We start from the raw sequence: 21,541 nt of genomic DNA on the forward strand, positions 1-21,541 counted from the left end.
ATAATACCCGAAAATAACAGTAAACAGTCACAAAACTAAAATCAACTAAATAAAGCATAGGATAGGGACTTAAGAGTGAACCAAAGATTCTGACAGATGTCTTCAAGACAAAAGGCCAATGCAATTTGGTCAATAATCAAAGGAATGCCACACCTATAGTTGAAAGCTGGCACCAAAAACCACGGCAGAAATGACAAGTACCATTCTAGGGGAGAAAGGAAAAGGAGTAGAAGAGAGAGAAGTTGGCTAGACAACTATCTGCTACATGGTCAGTCCTCTCCTGATGGCTGTAAGAAGTACTCCCTGCAGTCAACACACAGCTCCAGCCACTGAAACACAGTCACCCCCAGGCCAAATCCAGAGAAATGCCCCGTGAGGATGCTAAGCCACATGCCTAGAAGGGCTAGACAGGCAACAGCAGCAGTCCCTACTGCCAGGACCCAACCCACACTCACTACACTGAGGCATACCAGTCCAACAGCTCACCACAAACACCAAATCCCTCAGCAGTCCCCTTCACTTGGGAGAGAAGCTAATAGTGGCAGAGGAAGTTCAGGCTCTTGAGTTGGGCAACAGGGGCTCAGAGGTATTTATTATTAGAATACTGTAATAAAAGGATCATGCACAGACCAAAGGTGACAAGCGTCATAAAGAGTAACTCTCATCTGAGACTTTAAAAAAAACTTTCTTGTGAAAGTTGAATGTATACCAACTCATACAGTATCACACAATTAAGTCATTTCTCGAAATCAACCATCAAATTGCAACACTACACTGAGTCCAGGGTTAACATTTCTCCTATGAGTGGAAGAAACTTAATGACACAGTATTACATCTCCCTCTCTATAAGTCCTAATAGACCATGTGTTTTTCCAGTAGTTTTTTTTTTCAATATTCAAGAGAATCTCAAAACAAAAAGTGGAACTCATATTAGTTAAGGAAAGGTGTATAACTACATACATATATTTATATACATACAACATAAAAGAAAATGTCTGTAAGGTCAAGTCTGAGGTTGGAAGAAATATAAAAGGTACTAAAAAACCCTCACTGCATAACTTGGGAAATTAAGAGAAACTGTCTGAAAGTGATGGGTCAAAAAGAGGGGTTTAAATCAATTTTATAAAATTGTAATAAGAATCTACAGAAAAAAACTTTAAAAGAGGAACAGAAATTGGCAAGAAGTGAAGTAGTGTAGAGAGCTATTTGATTTCATCTTTTTGGGAGGACAGTTTTTTAAATAATAAAACAAAGTTATAAATATATTACTATATTTAAAGCGACAAAGGTAAACAAAGGAAGAATTTTTAAATTTTAGATTAAAAGCAATTTTAGGAGTGACTGGTGGGTAGCTCAGTCAGTTAAGCATCTGGCTCTTGATTTCAGCTCAGTTCATGATCTCAGGGTTGTGAGATCCAACCTGAAGTGGGGCTCCACAGGGGAGGTGGAGCCTGCTTCAGATTCTCCTCTACCCCTCCCCCATGTGTTCATGGAGCACACACTCTCAAAAAAAAAAAGGCGATTTTACCAAGGAGATAATAAAGTAAGTTTTACTAACATACACAATCGAGTAATTAATGCTTTATATGGAAGAAAAGTACAAATATGAATTTATCATGTTTGCAGAACACAGCCTGAAAAATACTACTTCTAGTAGAAGGAAAGAAGGCTGGTTGCAACGAGCAGATTAAACAGCAAGCACCCAACATTTTTTTTTTTTTTTAGTTTTTATAACTTTATACAAAGCATAGGTTTGTATTAGCAAGATATTTACATTTTCAAGGGTCTACTTTTTGAGTACTTGATTCCATTTAGTATATTCTGTGTAAAATTTGTTTCTCACTAACCTCTAACACAGATTCATTTAATGATACAAATCGCTACACTTTTTAAAAAGACGGGAACTATACACAGGTATTGACCAAACTAAAGAAAGACCACAAAGTAGCCTGATGTCAATCTCTAAAAGATAAGGGGGGGGGGGGGGGGGGAGCTAGAAAGAAGTAATACCTTAAATTACACCTTTGAAGGAACTGATCTACACTATCCAAACCTTAAACAGTAGTAACTTTTTACTTCAGCTTTCTTAGTTGGGGCTTTCCTTTTCAACGATTTTATATCTTAAAGCAAATCAAAACTTACTGCTTAAAAATATTTTGAAACAGGGATCCCTGGGTGGCGCAGTGGTTTGGCGCCTGCCTTTGACCCAGGGCGCGATCCTGGAGACCCGGGATCGAATCCCACATCAGGCTCCCGGTGCATGGAGCCTGCTTCTCCCTCCGCCTGTGTCTCTGCCTCTCTCTCTCTCTGTGACTATCATAAATAAATAAAAATTAAAAAAAAAAATATTTTGAAACAATAGCCAAACATGCCCATTTTTTAAAACTACAAAAACCAAACTCCATCAAATTATTCCTAGAACCAGAGGCACCTGGGAGGCTCAGCAGTTAAGCGTCTGCCTTTGGCTCAGGGCATGATCCCAGGGTCCTGGGATCAAGTCCCACATAGCGCTCCCCTCAGCAGGGAGCCTGCTTCTCCCTCTGCCTATGACTCTGCCTTTGTGTCTCTCATGAATAAATAAAATCTTTTTTTTTTTAAAGTATTCCTACAACTAAAACACGTGTTTTATTTCACTTGAATCTGTAATTCAAGTCACTGTCAATAATACACATTCTCCACAACTCATACTTAAGAACACATTCCTTTTTAAAACAGCAGTTACTTCCAAAGACTTCCCAGAAATGCTAATACAGATAAGCTTATTTTATCAAAACCAAAGAATAAATTATTTATGAAGCCCTTGGGAACCCCCTTAAAAGAGGAAGTATAATACAGAAATTAAAAGGTCACCACCATCAATAGGTTATTAACAGGTTTATTATCATTTGTTCAACAAACATTTGAGACTCTCTTATGTCCCAGGTGTTAAACTAATTTAAAAAAGACCTAGTTTCTCCATACAGAAACTTTAAAATCCTGTATAAAATGACACTGTGACAAAAAGTTTAATTGAAAATTAAAACGCAGGGCAGCCCGGGTGGCTCAGCGGCTTAGTGCCGCCATCAGTCCAGGGCATGATCCTGGGGAACCGGGATTGAGTCCTGCGTCGGGCTCCCTGCATGGAGCCTGTTTCTCCCTCTGCCTGTGTCTCTGCCTCTGTCTCTCATGAGTAAATAAATTAAAAAATCTTTAAAAAAGAAAGAAAGAAAGAAAATTAAAACGCAAACTGGAAAATGTATTATTAGCAAAAAGTAAGCAGGAACATACTGGTTAAGAGTCTGGAATCACGCCCCTGGTTTGCATTCTAGTTCCATCCATACTAGGTTTGTGACCTGGGCAGGTGACCTCCTCTCTGACTGGGCCAATCATCGTGCCTATCTCAAAGTTACCATGAAGAGTAAAAGAGCTGGCATTATAGTAAGGATTTCAATAAGGAACTCTTATAAATTAAAAAACAAAACAAAACAAAAAAACCCTGAAAGAAATACCAGCAAAGAATAGTAAAAGGAATTCACAGGACAAATGAATAACATAAAACATATTCAGTTTAATACTCAAACAAATACAAATTAAATATTAAGTTGTGTCTATCAAACTGGCAAACATTTTTAAATACTCAGAATTTTAGAGTATGGGAAAATTCTGATGTGTAGCAAGTAGAAGCATAAATTGTACTTTAAAAAGATACCTGAAAACATGTATTAAAAATCTTTAAAAATGTATGTATCCTTTAATCCAACAACTGCAACTTTGAAGAACTGGAACTAAGGCAATAAATCAAAGAGGAACACAAAGCCTACACAATAATGTTCACTTAAACATTATTTATGAACTAATTAGAAATAAGAGGGAATAGGTTAAATAGTAATTGATTTGTAGAATACTAATTAGCCATTAAAAATGATGCTATAAACGAATATTAATGATGGAGAAATGTTTAAATTTTGAAAGATTATAAGAAGTAAAATATGATCCCAATTTTGTTTCTTAAATATGGTAGGAAGGAGCCATATGCATATAAAGCAATAGGCAATATATACATATACCAAAAAATTATAATTATTATGTGAATGTTACAGAATTACTGGGGATTTTCATTTTCTTCTGAACTTGAATTATTTTTAAGTAAAACTAGGTAAACTGGATTGTAGTGGTGATACTTAAACAACTGTGTGAGTTCAATAAAAAATCAAATTTACTCATAAAAATAGTAAATTTTACAGTGTGTAAATTATATTTCATAAAATAATTATGCACACACAAAGCTTATAAAAAAGATGAGGGACTGGAAAAAGTCCCTGCTCTCAAAGAAAGAAAAACATTACAAACATGTCACTTAATGAGGAAACAGCTTAACTATCTCAGGCATCTTTCAATAACAGATCTGTTATTGAAGGTATCTTTCTACTATATACAAATAAAAATGGATGTTATACAATCATTTCATTAAATATAAAAAAGCAAAATGTTCATTTTGAGCTAACTTGGTTGCCAGAAAAAAACCTTTTCCCCTCACATTTTTTTATATCTACTAACCTGCTCCTCGAAATGCTTTCTAATTCCAGAGTCCAAATCATTGGCCACAAAGTGGCATAATCCTAATGTCTAACAAATAAAACAGCCATTCAACACAAGTTTTAAATTATGTAAGTGAGATACAAATTTGAATGGAATGTACCTGATAATAGAAGCATAATAATAAAATCTGAGACAACATGCCAATTTCTCAAATACAAGAGAAATTTAAGAAAATGCAAGTCCCAAATATGCATAAATAGTACAGTAATAATTGGATGGGGAATTATAGTAATAAAAATAAAAGCACAAAAAAATAAAAATAAAAAAGCACATCTCTTGGGCAAGTGCAATGTATGCATCCTGCACTCCAGGTATTAGGAGGTATTATTACCATCATTATGCTTCTTAATCTCCAGAGGAAGAAACTGGTATTAGGAGCTTATACTTTGTTCTGATGGTTAGTTCTATATTAATTATCATACCCCCAAATCTCTTCTATTTTCCGTTCTTTTCATTACATGTCTTGAAGTGAGAAAGTATGCCCTGATTCCCCTACTTAAAAAACACGACAGAAATTTAATTAGTAACTTCTCCCTCCTACTTTTCCTCTTCTCAAAGCATCTGTTTTGAATATCCTTTCACTCCCCATTAATAACTGTGAAATAAACAGCAACTTTCTTCTACTTTTATTTTTCTGGTTATTGGTACTGCATCTTCACTGCAGAGTACAGGCATTACAGATTACATTTGCACATACCAACACTTTAAGTTCCACCAGCATCTGTGTAATGCTTCCCTGCATCTTCCTGGTTGCCAAAGTTGACTCTCCAGTAGATTCCTCAAGAAGTACTCAAAGAAACAGAAGTTCTCCAAACTCATACTTGTGTTCATAATACTTTGTGTTTATGCTTTAGTCAATTTAGCTGGATATAAAACTCCAGGCTCTCTTGTTTTCCTTGAGAATACTAGGAATTACTCCACTGCATCTGGCATAAAGTGTTGCTCTCAAAATCGGATAATCCAATTTTCTTTCCCCTTAATAATGACTTGACCAAGTCTTTGCCTAAATATCTTAAGAATCTTCTTTTCTTTCAAGTTCAGTAATTTTTAAAGAATACATCTGCATGTTGATCATTTCTGGATTTATTTACACAAGTATCTATTTGCCCTTTGCAAATTTTTTATTTCAGGAAAATTTACTTCGATTATAATTATTGGTAGTTATTAAATTTCTTTGCTTTGGTTCTCCCTCAGAATCTATTATTCTACATTGAAACCTTACTGTCTTTAATAACTCTCGCCATTTTCTAGACAATTCTTTTCTTTTTTAATTTTTTTCTATTTCTCTTCAGTTTCTCTAAAGAAATTATTGTGCTTTTTTCACTGTTGTATTCCTTCTAGATTAGGTTTCATTTTATTGGTTACTTTTAATTTCTCTTTCTTCAGTCATCCCTACATTTCTAAGACTTCCCTATCCAGAGTTATGTTGCCCTCTCATATTTGTATCATATTCTAAATTTGCTAGAGTTTGTTCTGAAACATTAGGTTACAGTTTTCACTAGTTTCAGGGACATTTCTTTCTAGCATGCCTTCATTGTCCGCATGAGTATCATTCTGTTCCTTATTCCTTTCTTCTTACAAAAGCTCGGTGGGAAATTTGACTGTGATCCTTGCCTGTTGCTCATTTTCATATAAAATAAAAAAACTTTTAGGAAACTAGAGCAGGTTTTCTGGCTTTGGTAACAGGCCTTTTCTGTTTCTATGAAGGGTAATGAAATGAGATCTTCTGTGTGTTTGCCTTCTCTCACTTCATCAGACTTTTTTCCCTTTGCCTACACTGCCTCCATCCTGCTTGATGCGAATTCTATTCCCAGCAGTGTCTCCTGAAGAGTGGGGCTTTAGCCAGAAAGGGAGCTTCAAGTGGCTTTGAAAGTTCATAGCGAAACCAGGCAGCTCTGACTCCAAAGCTCCTGTGCACCTCTTGTAACTTGTGAACTGAAAAACACCTTAGTCTCTGCTACTGTTCTCAAGCTTGCTTGACACACTTTTCAGGGAGGTTTAGAACCTTGATGTTCTCCTGTTCTCAGGCCTTTCAGATAGCCTGCTTCTGCATCCTTCCTTCTGCATCCTTCTTTACAAATGCTGACATCACACCAGTCCTGTAGTTATTGGGAGATTTGCCCCCAACCGCTTGTATCAGAGTTTGCAGGGATACCATTTCACCTGGTCTTGTAAAGTTGGCTGAACATGAGTTTTTGGTTTTGCTGTTCTAGTTACTGTTTCCAGAGAAAACTGGAGATTCAAAAAACTATGCCCTGCTGTCTTCTCAGAACTCAAACCTTCTTTTGGAGGTACATTTAGTAAGTATCCATAAGATCTAAAATTAACAAATACGATTTTATTTGCTTTCACTTTGGAATAAAGGCACGGAGGACTAAGAAATGCAACTTTGCAATGTGGAAAATTTTGGATTTCCCGTCATATCCAAACAGACTATATGCTCTTTTAGATGATATGTACATGATGTCATCATTAATTGCTTCCACTTAGAAATTAGAAATTGAAATAATAAAAATATGAAATATAAAAGGAAAATGAAAGAGGAAATAACATGGAAATCTTAAAACTATTTTAAGAAATGTATTAAAGCAGACATTTACATGAAGATATTTTTAGGGATTGGGATGGCAAGAATTATTCTTCTTTGCAAGGATTCATTGCAAATCCACTTTTATGTCCCAGGAACCCTGCTACATCGACATGGGACACACAAAGAAGGTGAGCTACAGCCCTGTAATCTTGAGGAGCTGTCAAAAACTGGTCAGCAAATCTGTGCAAAGGCCATATAGGCATTAACTAAAAATGATTTGCTAAAAAGAAATAACCCTGGAAGGAGAGTATCTACCAAACTATTAGGTTTGTTGCTTACTTTATACATTTTAACGCATTTCTTTTTTTTTTTTTTTTTTTAAAAGTTTAGGTAATCTCTATACCTGACATGGGGTTCAAATTCACCACCCGAGATCAAGAATCACATGTTCTTCCGACTGTGCCAGCCAGGCGCCCTTACTTCATTATACATTTTAGAAGCACTTGGAACTTTTTCCTCCACAGAGTATACACTATTACTTTGTATTTCCTAAAATAGGAGATTCTTCTTTTTGCCAGCCGAATTAGAGTTATTTTTAACTATAATACTCAATGCTCACAAAGATTTATTAAAAGACACACATTCATGTAATGCTAGGAAGTATAAACTGGTACTTATAACCAAATAGCTTTTTGAAAAGCTGTATCAAGGGCCTTAAGATTTTCCGAACTCTATAACCCAATACTTACACTCCTAGGAATCAATTATAAGAAAGTAATTTAACACAGAACCAAACATTTATGCACAGATGTTAGTGCTTTAAATAAAATGGAAAAGAAATTTTTAAAAAATAACTTAATGTCTAATATGAGATATCTCACTTACTTAACTAGGAAATCTTTAGTATGAAATAGTCTCAAATCAGTATACTTTATTTTTTTTTAATTTTTTTTTTTATTTATTTATGATAGTCACAGAGAGAGAGAGAGAGAGAGAGAGAGAGAGAGAGAGACACAGGCGGAGGGAGAAGCAGGCTCCATGCACCGGGAGCCTGATGTGGGATTCGATCCCGGGTCTCCAGGATCGCGCCCTGGGCCAAAGGCAGGCGCCAAACCACTGCGCCACCCAGGGATCCCCTCAAATCAGTATACTTTAAAATGAATTTCTAAAAGTAATTCACCCTCAAGACAGTTACAGTTCTCAATGCTCTAGATTTGCTTCAAGTTTAAAATGATAGCAGATCACTAGAGTCAAGTTTTTGATGACAAAGGGAAATATTTATGATAGAATACTAAGCCAAAAAAAAAGATATAAATAATATAAAATACATCCTAACCCAAGCATACCATCCTGAATGTCAAAAATGGCACAGAAAACAAAAAACTGAAAGAGAATGTGCCAGAGTGAAATGGAGAGAACTGTGGGCATATTTCCTTCTACTTCTCTATATTCTTTAAAAATTACCAAATTTTTTCAGTGATTGTGTATTACTTAATAAACAGGGAGAAAAAAGTAAAAACCTGAGAGCAAAAATAAATCCATTGGTTTTACCATTCACCAAAAACAATAAATCTGCTGAATTATTAGGAGTGGAATCTGATAGCCCAGGGTTAAGAAATGAGTAGGAGCTACAGAAGGGAAAACACATAAAGACCAGACACACAGGACTGTGTGAAGAACAATTCCAAAAGAAGGCAAATTGGCAATATGTGCCAAATACCAAAATGTACAAAACCCAATGCACCCTGCAGCTGAGTGAGATTTAAAAGTTTTTTTTAATTTACAGAGCTGAGGGATCCCTGGGTGGCGCAGCAGTTTGGCACCTGCCTTTGGCCCAGGGCGCGATCCTGGAGACCCGGGATCGAGTCCCGCGTCGGGCTCCTGGTGCGTGGAGCCTGCTTTTCCCTCTGCCTCTCTCTCTCTGTGTGTGACTATCATAAATTAAAAAAAAAAAAAAAAAATTACAGATCTGATTTCTAATTGTTCTATAATAGTATGTCATACTCCTATGATAGCTGAAGTATGCAAACCTTGCCCTACAAAACTCACATTTAAAAAAAACTTAGAGGGGATCCCTGGGTGGCGCAGCGGTTTAGCGCCTGCCTTTGGCCCAGGGCGCGATCCTGGAGACCCGGGATCGAATCCCATGTCGGGCTCCCAGTGCATGGAGCCTGCTTCTCCCTCTGCCTGTGTCTCTGCCTCTCTCTCTCTCTGTGTGTGACTATCATAAATAAATAAAAATAAAAAAAATAAAATAAAATAAAAAAAACTTAGACAACCTAAAATTTTAAATTCTGCCCCGTTTGTTTTAAGTCCTTAAATTCATACATTTAAATAAGTATGACAACAACCCTATGAACAAATCACAGCACAATTTAAAATAAATTTCCAAGGCATTCCTCCTAAAAAAGTTGTAGTTCTGTATTTTCTAGAACTGTTTCAAGATTTAATGTGACTAGCCTATCCCTACTTTTCAAAGACAATTTTAATTGTTAAAGAAGCCCATGTCAATAAAGAATGGCATCAAATGCTATATCAAACAGCTTTTTAGAAATTACGCTCCATTCGATGCTAATGAGGAAAATAACAAAAGGGTGGGAGGTCTTTCATCACATACACTGAAAAAAATGTAAGAGCTTTTATGTTAATGTACACAGTAATCTCTGAGGAAGTGTATTTTACAAATGCAATCTCAGAAGTAAGTGATTCTACATCCTTCAAATAAATGCAATTTGGTTACCTCTTAATTCAAAAGGGTAAAGAATGCTCCTAGGTTCCCAGGATAATGGTGTGCTTGGATAGAATGTCACTCATCTCTAATGAGAATGAACGGGAGTGAAGGGCTGTGTACAGAAGAGACATCCAGGAGGCAGCCGCATGAGTCTGAAACTCAGGAGAAAGAAGTGGAACACAAATGTAGATTCTGATAACGCCGGCATGTGGATGTCAGGTGAGGCCAGTATTGTGAATTCTATTAACCAAAGAGTGTTTTCTGTTTTTACTCTAGATGCCTTGAATTCAATATGTAAGTCTTAAAAACTTATCATATCCACTGCATCATTTCTTACATATATGCCCTCTCCTCCAACTGAACTCAGTGCTCCTGGATTCCTAAGCACAGTGATCCTTGTGAGCAGAGTGCCTATTACAGTACATTACAGTACCTGGTACAAAGCAAATGTTAACCAAAGTTAATCCAATATTGGTCACAATTTTTCATCCAAAAATTTAAAAATAACCCAATTTTACTTCATTTATACCCTCATTTCCATGTATACAAAAAGACCCTCAAGTTAAATACAAGAGTATCTATATACACGAGTACTAGAGATGCATCAAAGTTGGACTCTGGCTTGGTGTTCAGTAAAAATCTATTATTAAAGCCTTTGCTTTTGAAAGATGTATCATCAGTCAACACCTACCTCAACATCCTTTCTAGCATCAATGAAATGGTTATTAGAGAGTAGGGTATCACCACATCTAACCAACATAAAGTCAGTACCATGAAAGCCTAGGGAAACAGAGTATTCACTTTCAAGTATGCATAAGCATTCTAGAAATAACTTTCACTGAAAAACTCCTTATGAGCTTTTATGGGTTAAAGTTCTACCAGTTGAAGTATAATAAAATGTGTGCACAGTAATACAAGAGCAAACTGCTACATTAATTAATGATGATTAGGACAGCTGTTAATTATGTTCAAAAACAATTATTAACTTTCAAATTGTTAAAAGGGAAATACATCAACAGCTAATACATATGTTAGACAAAGCCAGATCTTCCTTCTTGAGTTTTTTCCCTTCATCAGCCAATAAATGTTGACAAATTTTTAAAAATACATTGCCAAAGGAGAGAGACTGGACTATATCATAAATCTAATCTTTGTAGGTTTTATCTTCTAGCATTCATAAAATTAACTAGATATTTCATTTCATCCATAAGTCTTTCGAGTAAAAGAGCAACTTTGCCACCTCAAAATTTCATTAGGGAAAATCTCCAAAATCATTAATATTCTTGGATAAATCTATGAGATACCCCAAAAATACTTTGTTCCTCTACTGACCTCAGTTGAAAGTGAGCATCTACTTGGTATAGCCAATGTGCAGTATAGTGCCCAACGAGCAATCCGGGAGCTGACAGTGCTGAGAAACTGTTCCTGCACCAAAAGGTCAAACTTATAAAATCTGACAACAAAGTTTTCATAAAATTCTAAAATTTTTTCTGTCAATATTCCTATTCATTTCTAAGACGGTAATATTCAGCTTCAGCATCATGACTTTATCAGCCACTCAGCCATAATGTGTACGTGGCGCACCGCTAGTTTGTACAGACAGACGCATACATGTGCACGTCTGAGAGTGAGATTACAGAGAGGATTACTCAGTTACCTTTTACTTAAAAAACAATTAACATCAGATTCTTTGAATCCCTCATGAATGTAAAATATGATTTGATCTACAATTTAAAAATATATTCAAACACATTTCTTCATTAAAAATAGACATTTTTTAAAATCCCATTTCAAAGTCAAAAAGGTCATTTTTTCCTTTCGAAAACAAAGATCACCAAAACAAAAACCAATCACAAAAACTTAAGAGCTATACCAATAATGTAATTAAAATATCTATATGAGGCTTTTTGCAGTTTCTTCTTTCCCAGTTAAAGACCACATTTTCAAACAGTTTGTGAATATGATCCAATAATACTACCCTGACAAAGCCTATCAATAGAAGCCCTTTGGTTCAACAAAACACCTCACAATCAGCCTGATTTAAAGAATATACAAGTTTAAGTTAACACTTTATCCATTAGCTACACTGTATTTTCAAGAGTCTGAACATAGGCATAGATGGCCTAGCCTCCAATTTTCCATTTGCCATCAATAAGATCACATCAATAATAAAGCAATCTAAAATATTCTTTCAAAAATGCCCTTATAGTGCTTCTCCTATATAAATACAAATAAAAGGATGAAAGGGAAGGAGGAAGGGAAGAGAGAGAGAGAGGAATGGAGGAAAAGGAAGAAAAAACAAAATCCCAAACCATATTTTTCCAAGGGATCATACATATGGGTATAATATCCTTAATTATCAGAGTCTTATTTTAGACACTACTAACACCTACTCCGTATGTCTTTAAAAGATTTGCTCTATTCTAATGGGGATCTGAAGGAAACATGCACTCAACCATAAAGGTGAATATTAGTGAATATTTTTAACAGAAACACTTAAATTCTCACCAGAGTATTAGTCAATCAACCACTTTCAAAAAGGTCAAGTATTAGCAATCACTATACTATACTTGAATTAATACCATACTATAAGTCACTAATTATCAAACGGAATCCCAAAGTCAAGTTATTAAATATCCCAACTACCTTTGTATTTATCCACCTAAATACAATTCCCCCACTAATGCTGTTTATCAGAAAGCTCCCCCATTCAGAATACAGCACCAGTTCCCACATTCGCTCAGACAGCCATAGCTTTACTGTATTTCAAAACTTGAGTCACCTGTATGCATCGTCTTCTTTCAAGTCTCATATCATCCTGATGGGGTGGGGGGAGGGAGGGAAGAGTCCAGCAGCAAAACTATAACACTGTGTGAAGAAAAACAGATTATGATAAGAGATAAGGATGCAAGACAATTACCCCTACTGAGGAACATCTAAAGTAACTACAATCCCCAAAACAGAGATAAAATTACTGCAAATTCATTTACTGACATTTATTAATGCTTACTTGAAAATAATTTTCATTAATGAAAATCAATTATATATATAAAATGTAAAGTACCCAATTGTCAGGGAGAAAAAATGTCAAAATCTGCCTACTACCAATGAAAACTTCAGGCGTTTCTAGGTATGAAATAAACAGCCAATATTCCACTATTCTATATAATTATCTGAGGAAAAATTCACATTTTGTAATATCCATCAATTCACAAATCAGTATGAATGTGAATTCACTTCTCTTCGTGGCTTACTATCAGAGGAAAGGAGAGGTAATGCAAGTTGCTTTACAAGAACGATAACATGTCAATCTACCAATGTTATTTGTAAATTGAGACACTGCTCACAAATGCTCCCCTAAGCCCACAAGCCCTCTTTTGCTCTCCAAGTGGCTTCTCTTACATCACTGTAAGTCTTTCACTATGCTACTTCCTACCTACTGCTTCCACTGGTATTTCACAAATGACTAGCAAAATTTATAATGACTAACAGGAAAGCAAAAGCAACCTCAATGAAGTTATCAACTAGAGTACAGAAGAAATGATGACAAGCACAGGCTAGAACCTAACTTATAAATGAGTTCAGTCTAAAAATTTACTTTTTAAATTGATACTGCAGAATTCAATGAATATGACTAATGAAACAATGTTGCTTATGTGTTAGCCAAGTTCCCAAGCCAGCCAAAAGAAACTTACTGATACCAAAATATATTATTGATCATGGGCACTGGGGACCCCTGAGAATACAGAAAGATATCCAATGCTAGAGCCTCTGTTTATACAAACAAAGTCTAAAATAAAATAGGCTGCTTCCCTTTGTTAGCACTCTCTCAACTCCTGATGTCTCTAATTCTCTAAATTTTATCATAGGGATTCCCAATCATCCTGCTTCCTAACCCTTTCCCCTAAGCTGTCCTGTGTTCCTAAATTACCATCAAAAACTCCTATTACTTCTCAGTGTGGTTCATTTCAGGTATGGAATAGAAAGAAATCAACTGGACTGAAATAATTCACTTTCGTATTTGCAATTTTCAACAAAGATGCTAGTTAGTCCAAATGAACCCCTAACTGGTAGAATTCTAATCATATTACAAAATAAGGTTAAAAATGACCAAGGTAGTCTGAAGAAAAACGTCTTTAGGCAAACGGTCATTATATAGATTTGAATGTGTATTTATTGCCCCCAAATATTTCTGCTTTTCATTCGTTTCTCCACCTATTTTTGAACTCCCAAGTTCTTTAAAAGCTCAATGTTTGTACTCCAAATAGCAACTGCAAGAGCATCTTCAGGGACAGGGGTGTAAGTATATGACTTATCTGTAACCTAGGAACTGCTTGTGTCTAAAATCATTACCTATATTCCAGGTTCCAAGAACCATGTTTCTAGTTTAGATGCTATGGTATAACCTTAGACATGGGAGCAACTGGTACCCATTTGGCCGGCGGGGTGGGGGGGATCAATGGATAGATGAACATTAAAGTACTACATCAAAGGTTTTACTCCAAAAGAATGGTATTTGAATCTTCAAGAGTAAGGATTTTTACTTTAAACACAGTTTTCTAACAATTTTTCTCTCATAAATGGTCTTTACCATTCTAGCATGGACCATGGGGACAGGAAATGTGATTTAAATCTCTAGCTACGAATTATATATTATTAAATATTTTAGGTTCTCAACATCCCATTCTTCACCTATAAAATGTTACTTACAATGCTATCTACACTTTAACAACTTCAATGGTTTCAACAGGATAGATACTGCAGATATGAAAAGACTCATAAGAAAAAAAGCAGAATGTAGTAAGATATTAGCATTCTTTTTATTCTATTAAAAGGAGTTAGAAATAAGCAGATTATCCCATTACTATTATTAGATATCTAAAGGTAAGAAATATGGGTGGACCAGTGGCAAGAACAGTATCACATCTGGCTCAGGATCAGAAGAAGCATACATCAAGACCCAGAACAAGTATCTTTTAGAACAAATATCAACCATTAATCACTACTCATTTGAAAAGTAGCCTTTAGCAAAGTGTAAAGCATCTCTACAAGTTACAAAACTTGCTACCAACACATGCAGCAACTAAACCATCATCTACTAAGCAATGCTGAAACCCCTTAAGTCTTGATGGCGGACTGTTCTAAATTAAGATTCTAGTGATAATTCCATATATCCTTCAGGCTTGTCACTTTTCAAAACAGAAAACTGGTTTATTATTAGGTCAGGGTTTTATGACAATAAGTAGGTAACAGCAAACACCAAATATACTTTGCAAACTATAAATCCAATTTTCTTTCCAAAGAAGCTTAAAAAATCCAGTCGTATATTAAATTTTTCTGAGTAAAACCTACAGTGAATTTTTCACCTCTCCCCTCACAAATGGAGTCATTAACGATTATAAAGCTAAATTAGATACTAATGAAAAACATCCTTACCACAGGAACCTCCTAGGCAAAAAAAAAAAACAAAAACAAAAACAAAACTAACAACTCTGAGTAAGCACTAAAGAAAAGGTTCACAAACTAAGAGCTTAAGGGATTCAATAAATGTTGCCCCAAATTTTTGCTCCTTTAAGGAAGGACTAAGCTACTTGGCCTCTCTAGGACTACATCTGGGCTCAAATGCAACAAAATCAGGCACTATTTGTATAAAACAATAAATACAGGAAAACAGGAGGGAAATGCGCCATATGCATATTATCTGTAACATAAATGCATTGCTAAGTATCATTTTTTAAAACTGGAGGGATGGGAACCCTGGGTGGCTCAGAGTGTGATCTCTGAGTCTCTGGATGGAATCCTGCATCGGGCTCCCCACATAGAGCCTGCTTCTCCCTCTGCCTATGTCTCTGCCTCTCTCTCATGAATAAATAAAATCTTTAAAAAAAAATAAAAAATAAAACTTGGAAGGGTAAGACGAGAAAGTTAGGGGTAAGCTATGATCAGTAAGTGTAAAGTATGGATATCCTGTCACAAATTCAAAATATGTCAACCACCAAAATATGTATATGTATTTCTTTTGTATTTTAAGTTCCTCAAACATAAATTCTCAGACCACAGAACATTTTAGGAACCTAGCTCCCACTATTATAGAGTGACTACTACATAAAATAGATACTAAGAAATACAACATAGTGAACCTAAGTTCCAGAAGGCTCATTTCTAAGACAGTTAGGTGAAAGTCAACACTAATCACTATTTTAGTTACATGTGGAACTAAACACTTTTCTTAAAAAAAAAAAAAAAAAAAAAACAGGAAATTACCAAGACGTATAGTTTTTTTTTTTTTTTAAGATTTTATTTATTCATGAGAGAGACAGAGAGGAAGAGGCATATGCAGAGGGAGAAACAGGCTCCCTACAAAGAGCCCAATGCTAGACTCAATCCCAGGATTCTAGGATCACGCCCTGAGCCAAAGGCAGATGCTCAACCACTGAGCCACCCAGGTGTCCCCTAAACAGACTTTTAAAAGCTGGCTTGGCCCACCTCTGTAGAGTTCCAGGCCCACATTTCCACGGACCCAGTGAAGAACTGAGCATTGTTTCCCAGTTTTACTGAAGAAAGGTCTTATATTTTTATTAAAAAAAAAAATATTTCTTTCTTTATTCATGAAAGACACAGAGAGAGGCAGAGACATAGGCTGAGGGAGAAGCTAGCTCCCCACAGGTAGCCTGATGTGGGACTCAATCCTGGATCCCAGGATCACGCCCTGAGTCGAAGACAGACACTCAACTACTGAGCCACCCAGGCACCCCAGAAATGTTTTCTCTTTAATGGATACATATTTTCCTTTAATTCACTTAATTCCCATAAGCAATTACATAAGGCAAGTAGTACTATTATCCCCATTTCACAGGTGAGGAAACCAAAGCCGAGAGAAGTGAAATTGTCCCAAGTTGCACATGACTAATGGTAAAGAGAGAAAATTCAAATCAACCAAAAGGACTCCAAAACCAATGCTCTCAGGCACATGTTAAATTGAATTTACTATCTCCTTATCCTTCTCCCTTATCAAAAAAAGGGAGGAAAGACCAGGCAGGACAGGAAAGAAAATTCACTTCTCCTTCCTGTATTCCCAGTCTTGGGTGACGGGTGTCACCATCACACCCATCTCCCAAGGAGAAGTCTCACCTGGGGCCTCTTCCCCACTGCTTACACCTCATCCACTCGGCAAATTTTTATGTTGGATTCACCTCAGAAAGGTCTTCCCAAATGGTCACATTGCTCCAACTCTGATATGTTTGCCTCAATCAAGGCTCTCCTGTCCCATCTGCACTCCCTGCTCAAATCTAGCCATACAACCCACTTTCATCTAAACTGCAGGCCTCAAAACACACGCTGTCTCCATTCCAGCCCAATCATGTGCCATCAGGCTGGAATTGAACGATGGTCTTCTCTCCATTTAAAATAGAAAACCTCAAGTTTTTCCCCTATCATTTATCTGAAATAGACTGCATTCTGATGATAACACCTTACACACTCCGTATTTTTTAAAAAGTAAGAAGAAACTGAATAGGGTGCACCTAGGTGACTCAGTGGATGAGCATCTGCCTTTGGCTCAGGTCATGATACCAGAGTCCTGGGATTTAATCCTACATTATGCTCCCCACAGGGAGCCTGCTTCTCCCTCTGCCTAGGTCTATGCTTCTCTATCTTTCATGAATAAATAAAATCTTAAAAAAAAAAAATGAACTGAATAGGAATAAAGAACCAAAGTCACACAAAATCCCAACACCCCAAGGAATCTCTGCTCTTGTTTATTTCCTATCTTTACAGCAACACTTTTTATATTTGTACCACCTTTCATGGTTGTACAGTACCCCACTGCACACAGCTAAGTTGATTTGAAACAAAGACCTATTGGGGGGTATCTGGCTTGTTTCCAACGTCTCACTACCATAAATTCTGAACTTGGGAGCCTGCTTTTACCCATTTGCTAATAGGAATTAAAAGCAAAGTAATATAAACAAGATTTTTTCAATCTCTGTTGATGTGCTTACTTACAGATATATCACCTACACATAATGTACTCAAACTTCCTATTATCCAATCAATCCTAGCTCATAAAAGGAATTAAAAATTAAATGACTTCTAGGTACTCTGAGATACACACCAGAGCGAGATCCAATGTGTTATCCCCAGTTACATTTCCCTCCTGAACCTGAACATCTGGATTGAGCTCATTCATTTATATGTTCCTATCAGAGGATGCTTAGGACAAGTATGTTCAATCAATAGTCTGCAAGTCCTTCTCATAACTAGTTTTTTAAACATGCATTGGAAAACCACTCTGCATTCTTCTTTCTGATAGCACTAACTTTTCTAGAGTGGTCATATATATTTATACACACATATAATTTTACTTATAAAATATACATTATGTATAATTAATTTACATAAGTGCATGCACACATATAGTCAGTTGTATGTACTTTTATACATATATAATTATATATAATTTTAAAAACCACTGCTTTTAATTATCCTTGCATTTCAAAAACACAGAAAAATAACCAGGCCCAGAAATAATAAAAAACACTCTGTTAGCAGCTTATGTCTTCCTCCAACAAGCTAAGAGTTGTAAATGAGTTTAGTTTTACTTATTTTTCCCAACTACACTTTTGAAAAATACAAAAATTTTTAAAAATGTGTGTGGCCTTGTATCTCAGAGCACCCAGTTATCCTCCAAATATCCCATGTCTCTTTCACTTGCAGCCACAACCTCAGGTATTCCATCTAGTCCCATCCCGCGGCCCCTCCACTTATTTCTCTATCCATCTTTCCCTCCAAAGGAAACATTTCAAAGTTTTACTCTGAATAATGCTGAACTCTTTTCTCTACACTAACCTGTAACTCAGCATCCAGTCCAATGAGCTGCACCCTATGGTTCCTTTATTACCTCAACTCTCCAAACCTGAACACATCCTCACCTCCCTCCTCACAGAACTCACCTTCCCATCTTTATCCCCAGTGCCACCATTCTTCCAGCGACTTCCCTAGAAACTGCTGACTTCTTTACTCAGAATGGTCTCACTAAATCCTGTCAACTCTCAAAATGCCTCCTGCCTTAATTCTTGGTCTAGGTCCTTATTTCATACTTGGTATTACAGATCCCCCTAGAGCCAAGCATCTCCTGGGCCTGGTGGTTATGTGAGAAACACCACAGGAGGTTCTCAAAACTAGACTGCAGACTCCACACCCAAAGATACTGACTGATTCAGGAAGCACGTAAAAGAACCCAATAATTTTTTTCTTTCCTCCTGGTGACTTTATTTTTTTTTAATTTTTTTTTTTTATTTATTTATGACAGTCAGAGAGAGAGAGAGAGAGAGGCAGAGGGAGAAGCAGGCTCCATGCACCGGGAGCCCGACGTGGGATTCGATCCCGGATCTCCAGGATCGCGCCCTGGGCCAAAGGCAGGCGCCAAACCGCTGCGCCACCCAGGGATCCCAGCCTCCTGGTGACTTTAGAGCACAGTTCAGTGTGGAAACTACTTAACTTAAAGGCAGTTTACTCCCTGTCTCAATTCATCTGACATATACCTGCTACACAGATGTTCCTGAAGCACATGACTTGCATCCTCGTTTGAATTCACCCTCTGCAACTGAAGAAAATTTGATCAAATCTTACTGCCCTGAATGGAGAGTTTAGCATGGCATTCTACAAAATGCAATTTAACCTCGTTCTGCCCCAAGGTTCAAATGATTTCCCCTACTTAAAGCTTGCCATTTCTATGCCTAACCTTTTACCTAAATCCTACCCTTCCTTCAAGACCACCTCAATTCCCCCTCATCCAGCTTTATACACTCGTCTCTCTCTGAATTTGCATTTAATGATCTACCACTATATTTTGTTAATTATTTATGTTATATTCTTATTCCAATGACATTATCTCCTGCTTCATTAGCTTCCTATTTCTATTTCATCACAGGAGATGTGCAATGAACACATCAGCATAGTGAGTAACTTAGAAAATACTGTTCTGTGTAGAAAAAGAAAAAGTTATAAAGCAGTATGCAGACACCATGTGATTGCGTTTGTTTTTTAAAAGGAGAGAAAAACAGTTGTGTGCATTAAAAACAACAACAAGTGACAGGTTAGCCAGAAAACGTAAAGAGTAGTTATCTCTAGAGAAAGGAACTGAAGGAAATTGTTATTCTTATCTTTTGTATTTTCTAAATTTTAAAAGGAATGTGCATTTTGTAATAAGATCATATCTTCCTAGAATATTAAACCTTAAAATCTTAACCTAGAATTTCTGTGATCAATTGGAAGTCCTGTAAAAATGACTGGCATGGGTATTAGCAGTCACACTCACAATCCTGATACTCAGGACTTCTTGCAAATGTTAACATTTCCCAATCTCCACCTCAAATTCCACTGGCCTCACTAGGTGGATGTTCAACTAGGGACCCTGTTCACATCTCTGCAAATCAATTTTATATATGAGTATGCGACTTCTCTAGCTGTCCAGAAGTGAAGTTTTGTTTGTTTATTCTTTTGGTTTGTCCTTTCTATCAAAACCACAAATCTTAACATAGTATTATTGTTCTTATTTCTACATAAGACCAGGAGACATACAATAAGTGAGAAAACTGATATTAATATCAGAATAAATCTTATGAATAAAGGTCTGGAAAAACCTTTAAAATACCATTTAAGGGGGCAGCCTGGGGGGCTCAGCGGTTTGGCACCGCCTTCGGCCCAGGGCCTGATCCTGGCAGCCTGGGATTGAGTCCCACGTCAGGCTCCCTACATGGAGCCTGCTTCTCCCTCTGCCTGTGTCTCTGCCTCTATCTCTCATGAATAAATAAATAAAATCTTTAAAAAATAATAATAATAAATAAAAATAATAATAATAAAAATACCATCTTAAGCATACCTTCCTTCATATGCAGAAAAAAGTTCTAAATACAGTAAAAATCTACCCATTTCAAAGATTAATTCATAATAAACTACTGCAAAAAAGTTTAATCCTTAGTTACAAATTCTATGCTAAATTCCTCTATACCAACTTTAAGTTCATGATGTTCCTCATGCACACTGAAGAAACAGAAAATAGCTACACCCAGCCTACAAAACACTCTTCATATCCACAGTCCCCAGCTTTTCCCCAACTGCGCACCCAAACACTCAATGTGTCTTCTCAAACTGAATTAGCCAGCCTCTGTCATTTTTTCCTGCTCAAATTTGTTTTCTTAATTTATGATCTCCAAATTTGTATACAGTATTACTTAAACATGAGCCTTGCAACACTAAGTATTGTTCCTATAAGAGATCCTTTCTTCATGTAGCACTCACTGACTCATGGTCCATTTGTGGTTTATTATACCTCATGCTCAATCTCTTTTAGAAATCGTTTTCATGACAGAAAATACAAAATTTATATATAAAAGTGTATCATTAAAAATATTTTAAAAATCAGGAATAAAAGTTTTCAATATTAAAAAGGTGACATACATTATGGTACACTGACATGACAAAACATTATATAATCCTTTAAGTTCTTATGATAACTGCATGATACGAAGGAAAAAGTCATACATCGTATCAGAAAGAACTCAAAAACCTTTCCCAAAGCAAAATCTCAGGAAAGTAAAACAAATACACTGAAAAATTCTGGGGGAACATATGTAAGGTTATTAATAATGAATATCTTCAGCTACAAAAATTGAGTGGTTTTTATATTTTCCTCTTTACAC

General features: G+C 36.2%; 1 protein-coding gene across 17 annotated transcripts in view; it reads right to left on the bottom strand.

Annotated features, from left to right (window-relative positions):
* Positions 1 to 21,541, bottom strand: part of DYRK1A (dual specificity tyrosine phosphorylation regulated kinase 1A) — a 146,390-nt gene that overhangs the window by 79,785 nt on the left and 45,064 nt on the right. For 8 of the 17 annotated variants that reach the window (XM_025987875.2, XM_025987874.2, XM_072740567.1 and 5 more), the window contains exon 2: positions 12,622 to 12,707. The exons of 4 other annotated variants lie outside the window; for them this stretch is intronic. In XM_025987875.2, coding sequence (XP_025843660.1) covers positions 12,622 to 12,631 — 10 coding nt within the window. In that variant the 5' untranslated portion in view covers positions 12,632 to 12,707. Of the gene's footprint in view, positions 1 to 11,171; positions 11,265 to 12,621; positions 12,708 to 21,541 lie in introns of those variants that run through there. 5 more of the 17 variants (XM_072740575.1, XM_072740576.1, XM_072740578.1 and 2 more) reach the window with 2 other exon arrangements.

Source organism: Vulpes vulpes, chromosome 15 (assembly GCF_048418805.1).
Source record: "Vulpes vulpes isolate BD-2025 chromosome 15, VulVul3, whole genome shotgun sequence".
Classification (NCBI taxonomy): domain Eukaryota; kingdom Metazoa; phylum Chordata; class Mammalia; order Carnivora; family Canidae; genus Vulpes; species Vulpes vulpes.